Source organism: Oculina patagonica, chromosome 12, assembly GCF_052425735.1.
Source record: "Oculina patagonica isolate OP01 chromosome 12, crgOcupat, whole genome shotgun sequence".
Taxonomy (NCBI): domain Eukaryota; kingdom Metazoa; phylum Cnidaria; class Anthozoa; order Scleractinia; family Oculinidae; genus Oculina; species Oculina patagonica.
This window is the reverse complement of record NC_135769.1, coordinates 8,765,341-8,785,983: the sequence shown is the minus strand read 5'-3', so window position 1 is coordinate 8,785,983 and position 20,643 is coordinate 8,765,341. Positions and strand designations below refer to the sequence as shown.

Below are 20,643 nucleotides of genomic sequence, written 5' to 3'. Positions count from 1 at the left end.
TCTGAAGCTATTGTGCACTTTCGATTTTGGAACCCCTCCCCAGGGTTTTCGTTCTATTAAGGCGAAGCAAAATTTTTTGCGCTGTGTAGAAAGCCTTTAGCTGACTCTACAAGATGAAATATGACGACACCTAACGTCATTAGAGCCGCCATCTTGGACTAGCCATCTTGGATTTCAACAAAGTTAATAGAGGGAAATGGTTAAGAAGCCCGGCAAACATGAAAGGACGAACAAAGAGGCCTAGTTTTAGGTTAAAATTGGTCCATGAGAATGCACATCTTTTTTTGCGCTCATAAACTATGCATGAATTATGTAATAGTACAGTTTTTATTGGTTAGTTGCATAAACACACGTAACCACCCATTGTACTTTGTCAGGTTTTGTGCACTCTCAACCCCCAAAATAGCGAACAAAAACCTATAACGTAGAACTTTGTCGGGCTTCATAACCATTTCCCTCTATTAACTATGATTTCAAAATTTCCTTAGAAAAAAGGAAATAGTGAGGCAAAATCAACCTGAATTCTTATGAAATGTAAAAAAGCATATCGTACAATTCTGTTTCAAAAAAAAAGAAGAAAACAGAGATAAAGAAAAATATTAAAAATTACGATTTCTAGCCAGACTGCTTTTAATTATGACGTTGCCGTGTCAAAGTCAAATATCATGGACATAAATACGTCTCGGAAAGTATTAAGTACTCTTATTCATTCATGCTTATCTCAAGTTAGTAGAAAATCAAGTTTTATATCTTACTGGTTCTTGTATTGGCAACCAAATATATGCTGTAATATTCTTACTTTGATATCGTCGTTTTTTTTAACAGATCTCCCGATGGCCGGTAGGCAGATGGTTTTGGTTAACAATCCAATCTTGATAGGATAAGTATAACTAATCTGCAGAACAAAGGGAAATGATATTTGTCGTGTTTTTGAAAAGAATTAATTTATCGCAAAAGAGAAAATTATTATCTGAATTCCATATATAGAATTTTCATCATCGGTCATTTTTAGCCATTGGACGCATAAGACCTCACATATAGATTTATTTAATTCAATTTTGTGACGAACATTTTCTTTCAAAAGTTCCCCAATCAGGGAAGATAGTAAAAATATGACGCGAAGCGTAGTGTTTCTGACAAGGTTCAACCAAACCGAATTATGAGGGTCCCATGCAACTTTCAGTCTGTGATTCCCATTCTCGTTGACCCCAAATCTGATTTTCCCACTGATTAAAATTTGCCCCAAATCCCGGGTACCATTTTACGCCTTCAGCCGTCAATTATTAATGAAGTTGATAATCACATTTGAAACGAGTTTTGACTCTGGAAGCTTAAAGATCAACCTTAATGCAAAGTCTTCTTTAGCTAATGACATGCTAAGGAGCTAATTCCTAACTATTCAAATTTCAGCTTGCGGCAGTGGAGAACCCAGCGCCCGGGTCGATTGTGGATCCGGTGATAAAGACACATGCAATGCAAAAGGATGCTGCTTTGACGACACAGATTATAGCTACCCAACCAAGCACTGTTTTTACCCACCAGGTTTGTTTACATTTAAAAGCTGATTTCAAGTATGTGACGCGGAGTTTGCTCTCGTTTTTGTAACGAGTTCGTTGAAACGCTACACTTGGGTAACACTGAGCGTCAAGAAACATGTAGTTTGTTGGTGTGCCGTTACGGTTTATTTCGTTCAAGAATCCCCAATGAGCTAAAATTGTCTGATATAGCGTGGAGGTTCTTATACTCGTTATTTTTGTTCTGCAAGCTCTGAGAATAAGATATATTACCGGTCTACTTTCGAAAAACTAACTACAACACTTAAGGTCAAACTACGTAACCCTTTTCTAAAGATATTACATCGGGGACATTTTGTATGTGTCCATTGTTTGAATGCTTACACATCATCTATGACTTCCATTGTTACGGAATTACGTCTTTGGGGTAATATAGGGGATACTTTGCCTTTATTGTCTCCATTTTGAACGTGATATACGATTTTCATGTTTGGTATTTTTTTTTCTTTGCTTTCTTTTTTAGGGCATCCTATTCCAAGTAGGTTGAATTTTGTTTCTTTCTCTTTAGATTGTATTGATATTTGTGGCTGTTTTTGACTTAATGCTTACTAATAGGAAACGGTTATTCCGTGGAAACAGTAAAATCGAGCAGACTTATCAGTATCAAGTGTGTTGTAGGACCTTGCAAAGTCATCTCCTTTCGTGTTAATTTAAACATGTACAATAATGGCTTGAGGACCAATATCCCATCTCTACCTCCAAAAGCCCTAAAAACGATTGCAAAAGTTTATTTTATAAGGTTTCTCAAATACTAGATGTGAAATTTTAATGTAGGCAAGGAAATTACTTCTATGAATCGAAATAACAATACCATAGCACTATTACTGTATAATCACACATTTCTCTAAGGCGTTATAATTAAAGAAAAGACAAACAAACTACTAAATTTGAAGAGTCAGCCATATAGTTTGTAAAAAACAGAAATCATAATCCGTTAAATTTATCATTTTTTGCGTAACTTTAGCTGTGTTGTTTTTAATGTTTCTTGTCGTTATTTTATATTTCACTCAGTTTGGTGTTCATTTCCTGATGTATGGAATCTGGCTAAGTTCCGTGACGGTTCAGTTCTTTTATTTTACCCACTTTTTAAGCAAATACATTACCATTTTCACTTCTACCTTCTCTGGTTAGTTCTACTACTTATTCTGTTGAACGGATTCTATAATTATTGGGAAGGGAAGATCTACGATAAAACCACCTGCTTATAACCAGCCGTGCACTTAAATAATGATAGAGCTGAAGGAATCATACACTGCTAATCAGTTGCTTGACTTTTTTTTATAATTCTCGAAGAGGAAGCTTGCAATAAAATCCGTAAGGAAATACGAAACAGTTGTGGACTGGCTAATATTACAGAAGAGGAGTGTGTGAATGAAAAACTGTGCTGCTATGACGAAGCTGATAATGGCACTTGCTTTTCTCCCTTAAGTAAGTTAATTATTTAACTTCGATATACACAACGATTCCAAAATGTTTTGGACGCTAAAAATTGATTTTGACCTATCTTTTAAGGTAAAATGTATACCTATTATAAGCTTCCCAACCTATAAATACACCCCCTGAAATAGAAAGACATGTACAAAAATAAATAAAATAATAATAATAATTCTGCGTCGAGTTAAAGGGCCCATTCCGTCTAAGCTTATCCGGTTTCTTTAGCACTAAGTGACTAGGAGTATTTCTTCTCCCCTCCTCCCCCCCCCCCCCCCCTCCCCCAGCATTATTTTAGTAATACTCATTTATTCGCCTTGGTGGAGATAGACACTGACAGAGTGAAGTGTCTTGCCCAAATAAAGAACGTAGTGATCTCGGGCAGGGCTAGAACCCAGAATTGTTCGATCCGGGGTTCAGCGCGCTAAACATTAGGCCACCGAACCTATTACTCGACTACAAAGGGTTTGGTGAATTATTGCGAGATAAGACAGATAGTATACTCACAGAAATTGGTCAAAAGAAATTATTATTACACAGACCGACGGAAAAAAGATAACATTCATGCTTCTAATTTAAAATGTGTCCGCCACCTCAAATTATTCGAGTTTACTACTGATTAATCTTTAACCTAACGTACAGTTAAACTAATTAAAACGAATTAGTTAATAGAAAACAAATGAATCCATATCATGAAATTTCCCCATTCAGCTGACAAATGTTCCGATGTGGCCCATGACAAGAGATTCCCTTGTGAACAAAGTGGCACAGATCAGATGATCTGTGAAGATAAAGGTTGTTGTCATGTCAGCGGGGCAGCATTGCACGAGCTAACATGTTTCTTTAATTCAGGTATGTTTATTTGAAAGTTGTTTCTGTGAAATGGAACTGCTCGTAGATTTTCAAACAAACTTTGCCGGTTGGTTGTTTACTAAAAGGGAAATTAAATTTTGGAATAAAAAGGATGGTCACCGTATTCGTTTAGGAGCAAAAATACCTTGTATATACCACATAATTATTAAATAATTCCCTTTTGAGAGCTAGCAGATTTTTCGTTTTATTAACCCTGTTTAGATGGGGGTGGGGAGGGGCCGAGGGGGGCTATTGAGGCCCGCGCTGACATTGAACTGAACGCTTATAACTTTTTCTAAGATTCAACCAAACGCCGCCACATAATAAACGAAAATCAACATTTTACGGGGGATGAATAAACAGCTATTAAAAGTCTCAGCATCATAGAGCTAATCCCATTTTAATTGACTTTATTTTCCATCAACAGGGCATCCACTTGCAGGTACGAATTTCGTGTCGTTGTTGTTTTTTTAATGTCATATGGCAAAAGAATTAAAAAAAGTGTTAAAAGACCCTGGTCAGCCACGCCTTTGTTTTTGTTGGCACACGGACATACGGGAACGTGTGTAAACGAACTGAAACAACCATGTAACCTCTGAAGGCAATTAAACAGACTTTCAGAGACAAAACTTATAGCAATGCAATACGATTTTGCTTCACTGCACAATTTTCGTAATTTCGATGGCATCGAAAATGGCATTGCCTGACTTGGGTCCTCTAAGCAATAAGTTAACAGACGAAATAATCGATCAATGGGTAATAACTAGATTTTTATATCAATGTACACCTTTAAAGTATAATTCAAATTTTAGGAAAGAAAATGACGACAAAACTGAAAAAAGAGCAAGAACAATTCTCAGTTGTTGACTAAAATTGATATGTGTAGTAGACTTTGTTGCTGTCCATTTTTTTACTCATTTTTTCTTTTATTATATTACTACATTTTTATAGCCATGTTAAGATAAATGGATCTCTAAAAGGTTTCCTTCAAAGACTAAACTTACGAACTTGAACTAAATGTATGCTTTCAACTTTTCAAAGCTCGGAGTTCGTGATATATACGTATACCAGTCAAAAACCTACGATTGCAAGCGTAATTTGTCGCCTATGACATTAAAATGAAATCAAATCGTATACTCGTGAAATTAGGAAATAATTTCACTTGCATTTTGTCAAAATGCTAATAATTTTCCTCGCCTAAAGGCTCGGGAAATTATTAGCATTTTCACCATTTGATTACCAATACTAATTTTTGTTTTAGCTTGCATTAATACCGTGCCTGAACAAGGAAGGCATTGTGGCCCACATGACTTCACCAGGACGTCTTGTGAAGCACTGGGTTGCTGCTATTTTAAACCAACAGTTGGCCCTGATGTAAAGTATTGCTATCTACCTCCAGGTATGTCAATGATCAGGAAATTAAAATATTTTATTATTCCACAATGGCGTCATTTTAACATAATTATAAGGTTAAGGAAACACTTTAAGAGCTATATTCGGAGAGTTTGGAGAATCGAAAGAAACTCGCCCAATTTCGAATTTTTTTTATTTCGCCAAAACATTGCTTTAGGTGAACTTATTCGAGGAAAAATAGTTTTAAGTTCCAGCGTTTTATTTTACGGGCGAAATTTAAAAAGTTTTGAAGTGTTTGAAATTTGGATACAATGGCCGTTTTCGCCGCTTTGAAGGTTCAAATTTTCACACTTCTTTGAGAAAACAGCGGAGGCGTTAAAACAATCCTATTAAAACGAAACTAAGGCCTAGTTCAGACATCGTGCTCCTGCCGTGCCGAACTAAATTGTAATTAGGTTCGACTGTAGCACGGCAGAAGCACGACTCTGATTCAGACGTCGTGCCAGAGTCGTACCAAATTCAGGAGTACTGAATCTACGTAACAATTAGGCAGCGGTGATCCAACAAAAATGGCGCCGTTTTCCAAATTGCAGCAAAAACTCAAAGAAAAGCAACAGAAAAAAAAAACTTTTCTTTTTGCGAGTACGGCGAATGTTTGTTTTTTTGCCCGACTAGTTTCCGAAAACTTGCTTATTTCGGATTCATACCCGCTAGCTTCTTCTTCGCCCTGCTCCCTGTCATAAGTGTCATCTACTTCGTTGAATGAAACATCCTCGACGTGCTTTTTAGCAGAAAAATATTCATTGTATTCCTTTGGCTGGCCGCCATGGTTTTTGCCGTCTGGCAAGAATAAAATTCAATTTGCATACTTTTAAGTATGCAACTGGTTTTCAAAATGGCGACTAAAAACGGAGAAGACCCTAGGAACGAGGTTGTGCGCATACTCCGTAATGGAGAATAATTCTTGGGTCTCCTCGTAACTCCTCGCGGTAACGTAATCCCGCCAAATACATTAATATAATTTATGAATTTGGTTTGGTGCGTCAAAAGCACGATGTTTGAACCGCTGCAGGTATGTTAATGATCAGGAAATTAAAATATTTTATTATTCCACAATGGCGTCATTTTAACATAATTATAAGGTTAAGGAAACACTTTTTAAAGTGTTTCATTTAAAAATGTGACATTTTAGATACTATAATGTCCTGGTTTGACTGGTTTAAAACAGAGCGAATAGTAAGTCAAGGTCATGCCAGCTGAAAGGCAGGGGTTTTAAGTGTAAACTACACAAGCTACGACCTAACCCCCCCCCCCCCCCCTTCTTTTTAGCAATCTGATTACTGGATCGCCGGTCTTCGTATCGATGTGTGTATAATTAGACTTGGATGTACAATTTTCATACTTGATGTTTCTTTTTCTTTCTTGCAGAACATCATATTCCAAGTAGGTTGAATTTCGTTTCCTTTTATAACGGTTTAGATATTTATGATAGTTATGACTTTGCATATTTGCATTGGAAATGGTATTATACACTGATTATTCCGTTAAAATCGTAAACATTTTTTGGTGAACCTAAAAGAGGGGCTTGCGCGGTTTGCTCCTTTTCGTCTTAAAACAATTATGCCTAAAGAACCAAAACATCTTTACTCTACCACCCGCATAACCCCTATAATTAGCAAAAGTTGACCGGTCTTTTAGGGACTGCGTCACGGCTGAGTGAAGTCTATTTTATGAAGTTTTGCCTAATTTTCGATGTGAACTTTAATGTAAGCGAAGAAATTACTTCAAAGAATTTAAGTGATAAGTTCCATTACTAAGAACACTCATGTCTCTTGGGCGTTATTATTAAATGTTACAAACGAACAACCAGCAAACTTTAAAAAGTCAGCCCTACAGTTTCAAAAAATGATGTCTCATTCGTTTTATTTTTAACTTTTGGCTAGTCGTACCTTTTTTGTTGTATTCGCTGTGTTATTGAAGTGTTCTGTAACTGTTCTAAATGATAATTTTATATTTTCCTACGTTTAGTGTTCATTTTCGTAGGTCTAAAATTTGGCTAAAATCTGTGACAGATTCTTAGCTTTCACCAATGTTCTAATTAAGTACAGATAGTCCCATTTTTACTTTATTTTAGTACGTATTGAGTTTATATTTTCTATATCGGAAAGGAAAGATCTAAGATCAAACCAACTGCTCTCAACCAGCCGTACACTAAGGCAATGTACAACAATGGTAGAGCTGATGGAATTATAGTATGTCAATCAAATGTTTTGTCATTGTTTTATTCTCTTAGTTGAAACTTGCAATAATATCGGTAAGGAATTTCGAAAAGGTTGTGGGTCAGCTAATATTACACAAGAAGAGTGTTTGAAAAGTGTTTGCTGCTATGACGAAGCTGACAACGGTACTTGCTTTGATCCCTCAAGTAAGTTAACTATTTAAGCTTGATATACACAATCATTCCAAAATGTTCCGATTAGATGCTAAGAATTAACCTTTGACTTGTCTTTCCTATTAGCTCCCTCACTTTTAAACACACCCCCTGACAAATTAAACTTCCCACAAAACTAAAGAAAAAATATATATCTTTCTGTTTTATTTGCCTTTTTCTCGACTACAAAGGGTTAACTAAATAACTGGAGTGAGGAAGCGTACTCACAGAATTTGGACAAAGAGAAAATAATTACAAATCATTATTTAAGGGAAATGATCTTGAATTCTACTAAAAATATTAGATTAATCGCTTTCAATTTCATTAGGTGATATTTAATTCACCCTTCGGCCTCATCAACTATAACATCATAGAAATCTCCAGCTCCTACTCTATAGCTAACTGTTAAATAGATAATGAATAAATTGAAAATCGTTGAAACCACACTATGGTTTACTCCATTCAGCTGAGAAGTGCTCCGATGTGAACCGAGAAAAGAGATTCCCTTGCGAAGGCAATGGCACAGATCAGATGACCTGTGAGCGTAAGGGCTGTTGCCATGACAGCGGGGCAGAGCCAACATGTTTCTTTCATTCAGGTATGTTAACTGATGTTTAGTTTTAAAATATTAAGAAATTTTAAACCTTAAAAATAGCAGAAAGGAGCAGGAAGGGGGGATGTTTGATCCCCAACCCAAGGTTTTCGTTCCATTAATGCTTAGCGAACTTATCGACATTATTTTGCATCGAGTAGAGAGCCCTAAACTTACTCTACAAGCGACATATTTTTTTGTTGGCTGTGACGTCATATATGATCACATCACGCCATAAGATCCACCATCTCGGATTTCACTATCATTTTAATGAATAACGTAAATTGATACATATTCCAGCCAAAATGCTAATGAAAGGTGGAACTTTACGAATGGTACTATTTTGTTTTAAAAACTGGAACAATGAAACAATTTTGTCAATAAAATGGCTTTTTTGCCAAACTTGGAATAGATTGTGAAGTTGCTATGGCAACGTCTAAAATCACGAGCACATAGTTGATATATAAGATTTTCCGCGAGGGATGAATGAACAGCTAATGAAAGCCTCAGTATCATAGAGTAAATCCCATTTTCAAGATTTCAAAATTCCTCGAGGGTTCGTGGAATCCACCCCAGGTACGTCCGAGGGTTAATTTTCTTTTCTTTTTTTTCCAATCGACAGGGCATCCGCTTGCAGGTACGTCTGTCTTTGTGCATTTTTTAAATATATGTTCTGTTAAAGGAAATGATCAGATTATTAAGCAATGAGGTAAACAAACGAAGAATCGACATTAACGAAAACGACGACACAAGACAACAAAGTGCAGGAACAATTTTCAGTTGTTAACAAAATATGTCTACACTGATTTGACAAAAGGTGGACTCCGGGATCCGAGCTGAAAGGCCGATTGGCCTTCAAGCCAGTCTCACGTGCAATAATTTAAGAGGGGGGGGGGGGGGGCTCCGTCATGAAAGTTTGTGCCGGGATCTAACAGCTCTAGGGAGCCCAGGGTCAGTCATTGAATTGCTCGCTTGCTAGGGGTGGGCATAGTCAATTTTTGGGTCATTTTCAACAGACTTTGCCAGTCAGAGTAAAGTCCCACTTATGTCCAGGATTGAACACAAGTATTGTTTAATGAGTACTTCATGGCTGACTGTGTTATTTTACATTTCCATATTACTTCATATTTGACAGAACTTGGTGTGTTTCGGTGAACTTTTATTAATGAGGACACTTTGTGATGCCTGTCATGATGCTAGTGCATCTTATTAGCGTTCAATCCTGGACATATCTGTAAAGTCATGGAATTTTACTCATGATTGTCATGTTTTGGCAGCTGGCTGCAACCCTGTGGCAGCTTGGCTGTCATCGGCGGTGACTAGGCACTCCACCTATTCCCCTGGGCTCTCCTTGAGGGACCCTCAGTGGGGAGGGAGGATGGCTGTTAGTGAATTACAGGATTTTCTGACAGCCTGCTGGGCACCTTTTGTTGATAAAGGCGGATGTGAAGTAGGCATTGTAACTGCCCATTTACTTTTCACCCATATTCCTGCACTTATAATTAACCTAAGCTATGACTACAGATCGCTCCAGCAGTTTTATTTATAATTAATATCACTTCCTTTTATAGCGATGTAAATCAAATCTGTTTTCTTTCCAATTTTTTTTTTCCTTTCCTGTTTGTCCAGAAACAGACTACAATTGAAATTTGGTATCCCCTTTCTCCATTAAACTAGTTCAGCTTTGCGCCCATTTGAGACCATTCAAACCCAGTACGAAACTTTTTTTTTATTGCAAAGACTGATAATGTCGCAAAAAGATAAATCGAATACAGCTTAATTACCACTTTATATTACAATCTTGTTTTAGCCTGCATTCATACTGAGCTTGAACTAGGAAGGCATTGTGGGCCACACGATTTCAACAGGACGTCTTGTGAAGCACTGGGTTGCTGCTTTTACGAGAAGACAATCGGCAATTACTCAAAGTTTTGCCTCATTCCTCCAAGTATGTTTGTGAATTATTTACGTTTTTATCTCGTGTCTTATGTAATAGAAAACCAATCAGAAGAAAATGACATAATTTTACCATATGGGGTTACGAGAACGCGCCTATTATAAGACTTTGAATTGCACTAATTATCTCACGATTTTACCAAATTCAAACAGAGCAAATACCTGCTAGTTTTTGAGCTTGCACGATATCAGATGACATATTTCTACTCAAAGTCGCACGGAACCCTTTTTTTTGTCAATTACTAGTTCGGGCTTATCCTTTTATTGTGCGATTAGGATGTAAAAATCTTTCGGATTGTTCTACAATTTTTTTTTTGCTTTTTATCACCTGTTTGAATTCGTCATAAACGCGAGCCATGGCTCATATTTGAACACTCAACCGTCAACATTTCAATTTATAAGAATAACGCTTAAATAAAGAAATGTTTGAAATTGATTAAGAGGTAAATATTGTTATCATGATATTGCTCCATGATTCAGTTAAACTGTGTTCGTTTTCTTTTTTTAACACTCTTCTTTACTCCTGGCATTAGCACCACCAACTGGTAAGTTATTAAATACTTTCTTACTATGATGTAATGTTGTAATGACTTACACAAGAGTTGAATTTAAACAGCTTCAGCCTAATGTACTTTCATTTGTCTATCCTGGCTGAGGCTTTTTGAAATCTAAAGCAGTGAGAAACATTTAGACATTTACAGTAGCCTAAATATAAGCCAGATAGATTGCTTAGTTTCAAACCAATCTTTCTGGCGAATACCAACCAGCCCACTCTCGCAGACCCAGGGGCAGTTAGTTAGGGCAAGACGAAGATAACTCGGCCAAACTGGTCACTGGTTTCTACTTGTGTCTGGAGCTATTATAATCATCATCATCATCATTTTTATTATTATATATGAAGCAAGAACAATACGTTTAGAGTTTTTATAGCTTTTCTTTTCATTTAATAGTCACTATTTGTAAAACTTGATGTTTAAAATAATAATAATAATAATTATAATGTAAAAGGAACTTAATAATTAATACAAAGACTTTTTATTGACTTTTTTATATCAGGATGCTAGCTGTTTTTTTTTAATCCTTAACCCTCGGACGTAAAAGCAAACTCATACCCCCCCATCATCGTACAAGGGGGGGGGGGGGTGGATGGAACCCCTCCCCGGAGTTTTCGTTATGTTAAGGCGTAGCGAAATTATTTTGCTCTGAGAAGAAAGCCCTTAGCTTACTCTACAAAATGACATAATTTAAATTGGCTGTGACGTCATATGACGTCACGTGACGTCATAAGAGCCGCCATCTTGGATCCGCCATCTTGGATTTCAACATTTTCTTAGAAAGTCACAAAATAACAGAAATTGATGCAAAATCAAGCTAGAATGCTTATGGAATGTAAAAATAAACAAATCATGCACTTCTGTTATAAAAAAAACTGGAAAAAATCAAGAAAAATGTTAAAAATGACGATTTTTGGCAAGACCTGCTTGTATTTATGACGTTGCCATGGCAACGTCACATACCATGGACACATGGTTGACATATCAAAATTTCCGCAAAGGATCAATGAACAGCTACCGAAAGTTTCAGCATTGTAGGGTAAAGCCTTTTTTCAAAATTTGGAAAAAACCTTACGGGGGGCTGGCATCCACCCCCCCCCCCTCCCCCGCCCCCGCTTGTACGTCCGCGGGTTAATCTTTTTATTGCTGCTTGATTTCGGAGCGTGGAAAGTTTTCAAAAAGAGCTGAATGAGCCCCTGGGAAACGAACTTTATCAGACCATTTCCAAACGGGTCTGCAAATGTTTGCTTTGAGTCTCCGAGGATGCATCCAACTAATGGAAGAAAAAAAACGGACGAACAGACGGACACACGGACGAACGAGTGAAACGATAATGACAAAAAATTCGATTTTATTTCAATAGATAGCGAGTGCCTTGCCGTTAACGAAGATCAGCGTATTGATTGTGGCTTTCACGGGATGGCTCCAAGCCAGTGCAAAGAAAACCAATGCTGTTACCAAAACAACGTCCCTAGCGGCGTGCCACATTGCTTTTATAGTAAAAATCAAATGGGTAAGATATATTGATTTACATCATGTCCATAAAGACAACTTGTATGACAAATGAAGTGAGAACATATTTTTATTATCTGCTTAGTTTTATTTTCCAAACCTGTTGCAGATGTTGTACATGCAGTAATGAAAAAAAAGTCCAAACTTGAACCGGACACTTGAAACTGGCTTAGGCATTTATCAAAAGCCAAAAAAACTAGCAAGTAGTTTTAAACAGAACACCAACTAATTAAGAGAAAACGAAAAAACGTACAAACGAACGAACGAGCGCACCGACGGACGGACGAAAGAAAGGAAGAACGAATGAAAGAATAATGACAACAAACTCAATTTTATTTCAATAGATGGCGAGTGCATTGTAAACCATGATCAGCGTAAAGATTGTGGCTTTGAAGGAATGACGCAAATCCAGTGCAAAGAAAAACAATGCTGTTACCAAGATAACGTCCCCAGCGGCGTACCACATTGCTTTCACAGTAAAACTCAAATGGGTAAGATAAAGTGATTTACATCATGCCCTTAAATTTTATGGGTGTGTTATCACCCTTGAATAACAAATGCGAATCTCAGTGCTGATTTGGTGAAAAAAGTGTCAAAATTTTATCTAAGAACCCTTCGTTTACGCTGTGGAACGTGTTGCTTTCCACCCCGTGATGACCATCGCCAGCTTACCGCTCCAGAAAATTAAAGCCGAAATCTAGTTTAGCCTTATTTCCCACGGCCGGTTTCTCTCTGTTACCCTTTTGTGCGAGTTAAACACGTTTTTTTCCTGTTAATACACTGTTCATATTGGCTTTGACCGTCAATTAATTTCCGTTAAAAAACCGAGTCTTTCTTGCTGGCTTTTAACTATAAACAGAGTACTATTTGCACTAGGGAATATATTTAAGTAATCATTTGCTTTGTTGTATATTCTTAACAGCTACTTTCCCCACCACCAAACCCAGTGGTAAGTATTTTTGATTTGAATTACAGTCTATTTGTATCAAATACAGTCGAACCTCTATCTACAGCCACCTCTCTATGACGGACGGAATGTTTTGTCCCAGCCCTATACTAACCCACTCTTTTATATCTTTTTTAAACCGTCCTGCAACGTCCAGTCAATAGAACATTTGCACGATGTCGTCATTTGACTACAACTACCAGAATTAATTATTCTAGTTCGAGAGTTTTCCTTAAGCCCTAAAATTATATTCTAGTGAATGAAAAAGAGTTTCTCTGTTGATAAAGAGCATCCAAAGTTCTCAATGTGGCTTTGTTTGTGAACGCGACAAGAATTTAGGATAGCAAATTTAGGGTTTAAAATCGTGTCATTTTAAGGCTCCGATCACGAAAACTGACTTTCGTTTTTCTGTCAAAAATAGAAGACTTCTGGGAAAATTAAAAACAAAATACATCAGGTTTCTTATCTACCTAAGAGCTTTTAATGAGCAAAAAATGAAGGAATTTGATTTTCAATTTCTGCCGCCGCAAGCGCGGTTTTTATTTAAAGTTCTTCTAAAATGACGACAAAGTCGGTTTTATTTCAATAGATGACCAATGCCTTGTTAACCAAGATCAGCGTATCGATTGTGGCTTTCACGGGATGACACCAAGCCAGTGCAAAGAAAAACAATGCTGTTACCAAGACAACGTCCCCAGTGGCGTGCCTCATTGCTTTCACAATAAAACTCAAATGGGTAAGATATACTGATTTAAAACATGCCAATAAATAGCTGTGTTCATCACCATTTTATACCATGCAGTGTAGACAGAGCATATTCACGCTGAAGGCTCGCCTTTGTTCTAGAAAACCGTAAATTATTTCAGAATAATCAGATATTTGTTTTCTTTGTTTTATCTACAAAACGTAAAGTTAATGGCATTATGGTTTACACTATCTGTCAGTGAAAGAAAATTCACACTTCAATCGTTCTGAAAATTAACAAGAACTATTCTGCTTGGACTTGTCTTCCAGTTGGGAGTATTCTTTAGCTACCCTTTGAGCAAGTGTTACTGAGCTCAAAATTATTTCATGAAGCTTGTGAAAATTTTCGGGTAACAAGCTTAGAATTCGGGCAACAAGCCTAGAGAACAAATAGAAAATAGCCGAACGATAATTTTATTTATTTTTAGTTTCTTATATTCACTTCTGAAAATTATACTAAGGGTTCATTTGTTTGGGAAAATAAAAAAAAATACAAAATACAGTCGAACAAGTGTGTGAACGAACGAACGAACGTACGAACGAAGGAACGAAGGAACGAACGTACGTACGTACCGTACGAACAGACGGACGGACGAGTAAGTGATTTTAAAAATTTGGAATGACGACACGTTCCATTTTATCTAAACAGATGGTGAGTGCCTTGTTAATCAAGATCAGCGTTTAGATTGCGGCTTCGAAGGGATGACGAAAATCCAGTGCAAAGAAAAACAATGCTGTTACCAGGACAACGTCCCCAGCGGCGTGCCAAATTGCTTTTACAATAAAACGTATATGGGTAAGATATACTTGAATTAAAACAAGCCCATAAATGGGTGTGTTCATCACCCTTGTATTACAAATGAAGACGGAGCATATTTAAGGCTAGTCTTATTTCTAGAAAATTGTAAAACATTTTTTTTTACTATTTTGGACAAATCGGATTTTTTTTTCTTTGCTTTATCTTCCAAACTTACAGCAAGTGATGTCTTATGGTTTATACTTTTAGTCCGTGTAGAAAAATTCAAAACTTTAATTGTTCTGAAAATTTACAATAACTATTCTGTTTGGAGAATGAAATAAACAGTCAATGATGCGTGACACTTTGGATCATAGTAAAAAAATTCGAGAAAAACTCTTTTAAGTGTCAAAAAATTAATTTATACAGACGTTTCGGGCAGAGCCCTTCTTCAGTGTCATGTAAAAATGCCGATGTTAAAATTAACAATTGGTTCATGCTTTAGCGTGCTCCTTCGAGTTATGGATCACGCGTGAAGTTTGGAGAGCACGAAAGAAGCGGAAGAGTTGCCCGAGGCGATAGCCTCGGGCAACTCTAGCTTCTTGAGTGCTCTCCAAACTTCCCAAGTGCTCCATAACTCGATGGAGCACAGCTAAAAGCATGAACCAATTGTTTTATAACATTGCCGGTGGAATTGTGCATCAAAACCGGCCGCGAGAAAAAAACTGTGTTTATTGTGTGCAGTGTGAGAACGTAAACTTAGCGGTCGAGCAATAAATTACACATGTACAAGTTTACACGATTAGAGCAGTTTGTGTCAAATGGCTGATAAATTGACTAAGTTTATACGGTGGCAGAGCGAAGAAAAAAAATGACAAAAACAGCAAATACTGCTGTTGATTCTGAGACAAGTTTTCGCTGAATTGCAATTAAAATGTTTACTGCCCCGTGGAAGAAAATTAAAACAAAACAACCTCGAACAGCCGAACAGATTCCAAGGGTTAAAAGTGTCAAAGAATTCGGTTCCATGCTTAGTTTTAAGTATTTTTGTGGACCAATTTTATTTGTAATTGATGTAAATAAACATTTTTGAAAACGGTAGTTGAATGAAGCGCCCGATGAAGTTAATTTTTCCCGAGCGGCAAAATCACAACAGAGGCGTAGACGCTTTGGTGTAATGCTTAAAACGCGAAAATATTCGTCAGGCAGCTAGTTTTTAGTGTCATCGTGCTGTTGTCATTCATGGTTGGTCCATTCTTCCACGTTAGGGTCGTGAAAAAATGATTTTCGTCCTTCGAGACTCGTGCTTTAGTTGTTGTTGTTGTTTGAATGAAGAAAAGCACACAAACAACTTTGACGGCAAAATCGAATTTATTTTCTCTTTCGCTCTCCGTCTCGTAATAAGAAACAGCTTACCTTGTAGCTCGTATCCTTGGGAAAATATTGAAAGGATTCACTTTTCATATTCCGAAGATAATATGTCATCGCTTTAGCAAAACACCCGCAGCGTATGAGCTTTACTCAGTGAGATTTTCGCTAGTCGATTACGTCATCAGCGTGCTCCATCGGGATTTTGAGCACGCTTACGTATACTGAATTTGATTGCGCGGCTCTGCTAGCTATGTTATAAAGCGAGTTGCGCCATACGAAAAACAAACGGCTAGCGCGCGCAATACGAGCGCGCGCGAAATTCACACAGCCGATTAATTATGGATTGATGTACAAATGAAATGTACGGCGCATGTTGTTGATATGCGCAGGATCAGTCAGATTAAACTGAAATTAATGTCCGTGCCAGCAGACGCGTCAAATATATATTCACACCACCTGACCACCACCGGGCAATGGCTTTAATTTCGGAAATGAACTCACGAGTGTATCATGAGATCAAGTCCGCCAAAGACGCAAAATTTGCTACTCTGCTTGGTGAAGCGACTTCCAACGTAACTACCACTAATGAAACCACCACCCTCGGAAAAAGAACAGTCGTAACCATTCCTGAAGATCTACCCCTTAACAACGCAGAGTATTCTGTACTCAGCAAGGGTCTTACATTTGTTCCTGGTAACAATAAGAACGATGAATACCAGGTTAAAGCTGACTGTGAGAAGTTCTACCGCCGCCTGCGACTAAAAGCTCATTTTCACGACCGTGAAGACACTGACCAAGTGCTTGACAATGATCCCTTTACTAGGTTTGACAGCAAGACCTCTACCTGGACGCCTCCTGAAGGGAGATTCTCCGCACTTGACCATTACATAGATCGCTGCCGCCGGTCTATCGCTTCTCGCAACTACGTGAGACGTGCTACCTTCTCAAACCTTTCACATGAAGAAAAACTAGCTCTTCAAAGCTTAAAACGTCGGAACGACATCGTTATCAAACCGGCCGATAAGGGGGGCGCAGTGGTTGTCTGGAAACAAGATCTCTACATCCAAGAAGCAAGCCGCCAGCTGTCTGACAACCGCTTCTACCGACGTCTAGAATCTGACCCCATTCAGGCAGATCAAAAAGCCATCAAAGATACCATCAAGGGCATGATCGCCACATGTGAACTACCTCCAACGGCGAAAAATCTTGTGGTCACCACCCCGCGCACTTCGCGTTTTTACATGCTGCCCAAGATTCACAAGCCAAACAACCCTGGACGTCCCATTGTCTCGGCATGCTGCTGCCCTACCGAAAACATCGCCTCTTACCTTGATGAAGTTATGGCGCCCTTTGTCAGACAGCTCCCCACTTACGTCAAGGATACAAGCCATGCTCTCGCCATCTTTGAATCGTTTAGATTCGACGATTCAAATCCCAGTCCTCGTTTCGTGTTCACCATGGACATTAAATCGTTGTATACCGTCATCCCTAACCATGGTGGACTAGAAGCCCTCAGCTTTTTCCTCGACCAAAGGACTGTAAAGGAGCCATCAACACCAACCTTGACCCGCCTGGCGGAGCTGGTACTGAATCTAAATGCATTTTCATTTAACGATCAGCACTATCGCCAGATAGGAGGCGTGGCAATGGGAAGCAAAATGGGTCCCAACTATGTGTGCCTGTTTGTCGGTTACATTGAAGAACAGATCCGCACCAACTACACCGGCTTTGTACCCCAACTTCACAAACGCTACATTGACGATGTGGTCGGAGCTGCACAGTGCAGTCGCCTTGATCTGGAGGAATTTATCAATTACGTCTCCAACTATCACCCAGCCCTGCAGTTCACATCCAACATCAGTGAACTGGAACTACCTTTTCTCGACATCAAGCTGGCAATTAAAAACAACACCCTACATACGTCCGTGCACTACAAGGAGACGGATACACACAATTACCTCCATCATACGTCACTCCATCCGGATCATTGTAAAAAGGTAATCCCATACAGCCAGTTTCTTTTACTTCGCCGAATCTGTTCTGATAATGATGATTTTGTAGCCAGAACCTCTTCCTGGCGCGTGGTTACCCCGAAGCCTCACTCGACAACGACCTACGCAGGGTATCAACTGTCCGCCGAGATGACGCACTAACACCACCATCACACCGGGACGACAACGCAGAGAATAGAGTGCCGCTCGTATTAACGTACAACCCCTTCAACACCGGCACAAAACGCATCCTGCTGGACAACTTCGACATATTGTCCACTGATCCTGAGACACGCAGGATTTTCACCGAGTTCCCCCTAGTGTCGTATCGAAGGGACAAAAACCTCAGGGATGCTCTCGTGCACTCCTCTGGATACACGCACTCAGTCGCCGGAACTTATCCCTGCCGACGTCCTCGTTGCCTGACGTGCAAGTACACCACACCCCAAACGAACGTACAGGGCCCCAAGAGCGTCTATACCATCCGTGATCGCTTCACCTGTCAGTCTGAAAATGTTGTTTATTGCATCGTTTGTCGCCGTTGTTCGGTCCTATACATCGGTGAGACTGGGAGGCGCCTCCGGGAACGTTTCAGTGAGCACTTGCGAAGTATCCGTAACCAGTCTCCTGGCTTCCCGGTGGCTGAACATTTCAACTCAGCCTCCCACTCACTCGACGACATAGCGGTTTGTGGCCTGAAACAGTGCAGTGGCGGCAACACGCGCCGGAAACAGCAGGAAATGCGACTGATTTTCGAGCTCGGTTTTCTCAGACCGAGCGGACTGAACATTAATTTCAGTTTTATTTGACTGATCCTGCGCATATCAACAACATGCGCCGTACATTTCATTTGTACATCAATCCATAATTAATCGGCTGTGTGAATTTCGCGCGCGCTAGCCGTTTGTTTTTCGTATGGCGCAACTCGCTTTTTAACATCGGCATTTTTACATTACACTGAAGAAGGGCTCTGCCCGAAACGTCTGTATATATTAATTTTTTGACACTTAAAAGAGTTTTTTCTCGAATTTTTTTACTATTCTGTTTGGAGTTGTAGTTTAGTTGGCAGCTATTCACTGTTTGGTAAATCGTATTCTTTAACTACCCTTTTGAGCAAGTGTAACTTAGCTCAAATGATTTTATGCAGGATGTGATGGCGATCATCTTCCAGCTTTCGGTTAGGAAAACTTCCAGTAATATCCGGGTATAATTATTTCATGGCTTCTTATATGAAAGTGAATCAACGTAATTCTATCGTCTTGCTAACATATTCTCAACATGGCGAAGTCCAATTTTCCCTCCCTTCACTCGAGCTCCCTGTCTTATATATATATTACACCTAATATTCGGCGGATTTCCTTCACCTTTGCTGGGATATTTCATTGATTGTTTCTTAAAATAAGATGACCACACCTGTGGCCAGAATAGCCCAAAATGACAATGTTCTATTTTGTCCTTAAAAAAAATAAAAACAGAGCTGAGCCAAAGCAACACACATGCCTTACCAATAAGTATGTACATGTTCTTATTACCTTAAGGTTACTATTTTTAGCGGCTACTAATTTTAGCGATTGTTTCAAAGCAAGATCTACGACTATTTAACGATTTACCGGAAAGAAAATAATAAAAAAAAAATACTTGAATTTAACGAGTGTTAAATATGAGCAAGACAACTTTTAGTGAGCAATAAATTTAGCGATTTTAGCCCAACTCGCTAAAATCGCTAAAATTAGTAGCCGCTAACAAAAGTAATCTGAAGGTAATTAAGCAGAAGCAACATACATAAAAGTTATGTTCATCCAATACTGTCAATCTCAGTGCTAATTTGGTCGAAACGTTTGGTCGTAAAATTCTTTTACTTTCCACCCCGTGATGATCATCGCCAGCTAACCGCTAAATAAAGGTCTTGGTTAGCTTTATTTTCCTGGTTTCTCTGTCACCTTTTGTCCGAGTTAAACATGTTATTTACGTGTGCATTTACTGATCATATAGGCCGCGAACGTCAACGGATTTCTGTTGGAAAACGGAGTCGTTTTTGCTTGCTTTTAGTTATAAATAGAGAACTATTTGCTTTACTAGGAATAATATTGAAGAAATAATTTGCTTTTGTTTTATCTTCTAAACAGCTGCCCTCCCCACCACCAAACCAACTGGTAAGTAATTATTATTTGTAATAATTACAGTCCATGCCACTTGTAGCAAATACAGTCGAACCTCCATCTTCGGCCACCTCTCTATAACGGCCGAGATGTTTCGTCCCAGCCCTACACCAAGCCACAGTGCACAGAGGAGTCAAGTTTGTCCGCAATTCAAAATCTCTACCTTGCAAAACGACCTTCAAAAGCTTTTCAAAGCGATCGTGTAAGCCGTACGTGATACAGCACCGTCATGCGATACTTGTTTACAGATCGTCTGGTGATATCGTTTTCGTACCCTCATGCGACATCCGCAGACAACAATGTTTCGAAAAAAAATCGCCCCAGGCGACCATTGTCAGAATACGATATCACCAGACGATCTGCAAACAAGTATCACACGACGGCGCTGTATCACGTACGCTTACACGATCGCTTTGAAGGTCGTTTTGCAAGGTAGAAATT

General features: G+C 38.7%; 1 protein-coding gene and 1 pseudogene across 3 annotated transcripts in view; both read left to right on the top strand.

The window, feature by feature from the left end:
* The window catches only part of LOC144633237 (uncharacterized), a 54,077-nt gene that overhangs the window by 9,533 nt on the left and 23,901 nt on the right, over nt 1–20,643 (top strand). Inside the window, exons 1-6 of one of the 3 annotated variants that reach the window (XM_078492069.1) lie at nt 11,915–12,256; nt 12,600–12,746; nt 13,178–13,204; nt 13,791–13,937; nt 14,595–14,741; nt 20,170–20,196. In XM_078492069.1, coding sequence (XP_078348195.1) covers nt 12,163–12,256; nt 12,600–12,746; nt 13,178–13,204; nt 13,791–13,937; nt 14,595–14,741; nt 20,170–20,196 — 589 coding nt within the window. In that variant the 5' untranslated portion in view covers nt 11,915–12,162. Of the gene's footprint in view, nt 1–11,914; nt 12,257–12,599; nt 12,747–13,177; nt 13,205–13,790; nt 13,938–14,594; nt 14,742–20,169; nt 20,197–20,643 lie in introns of those variants that run through there. The other 2 variants (XM_078492067.1, XM_078492068.1) reach the window with 2 other exon arrangements.
* LOC144633263 (uncharacterized) lies at nt 16,919–18,922 on the top strand (annotated as a pseudogene).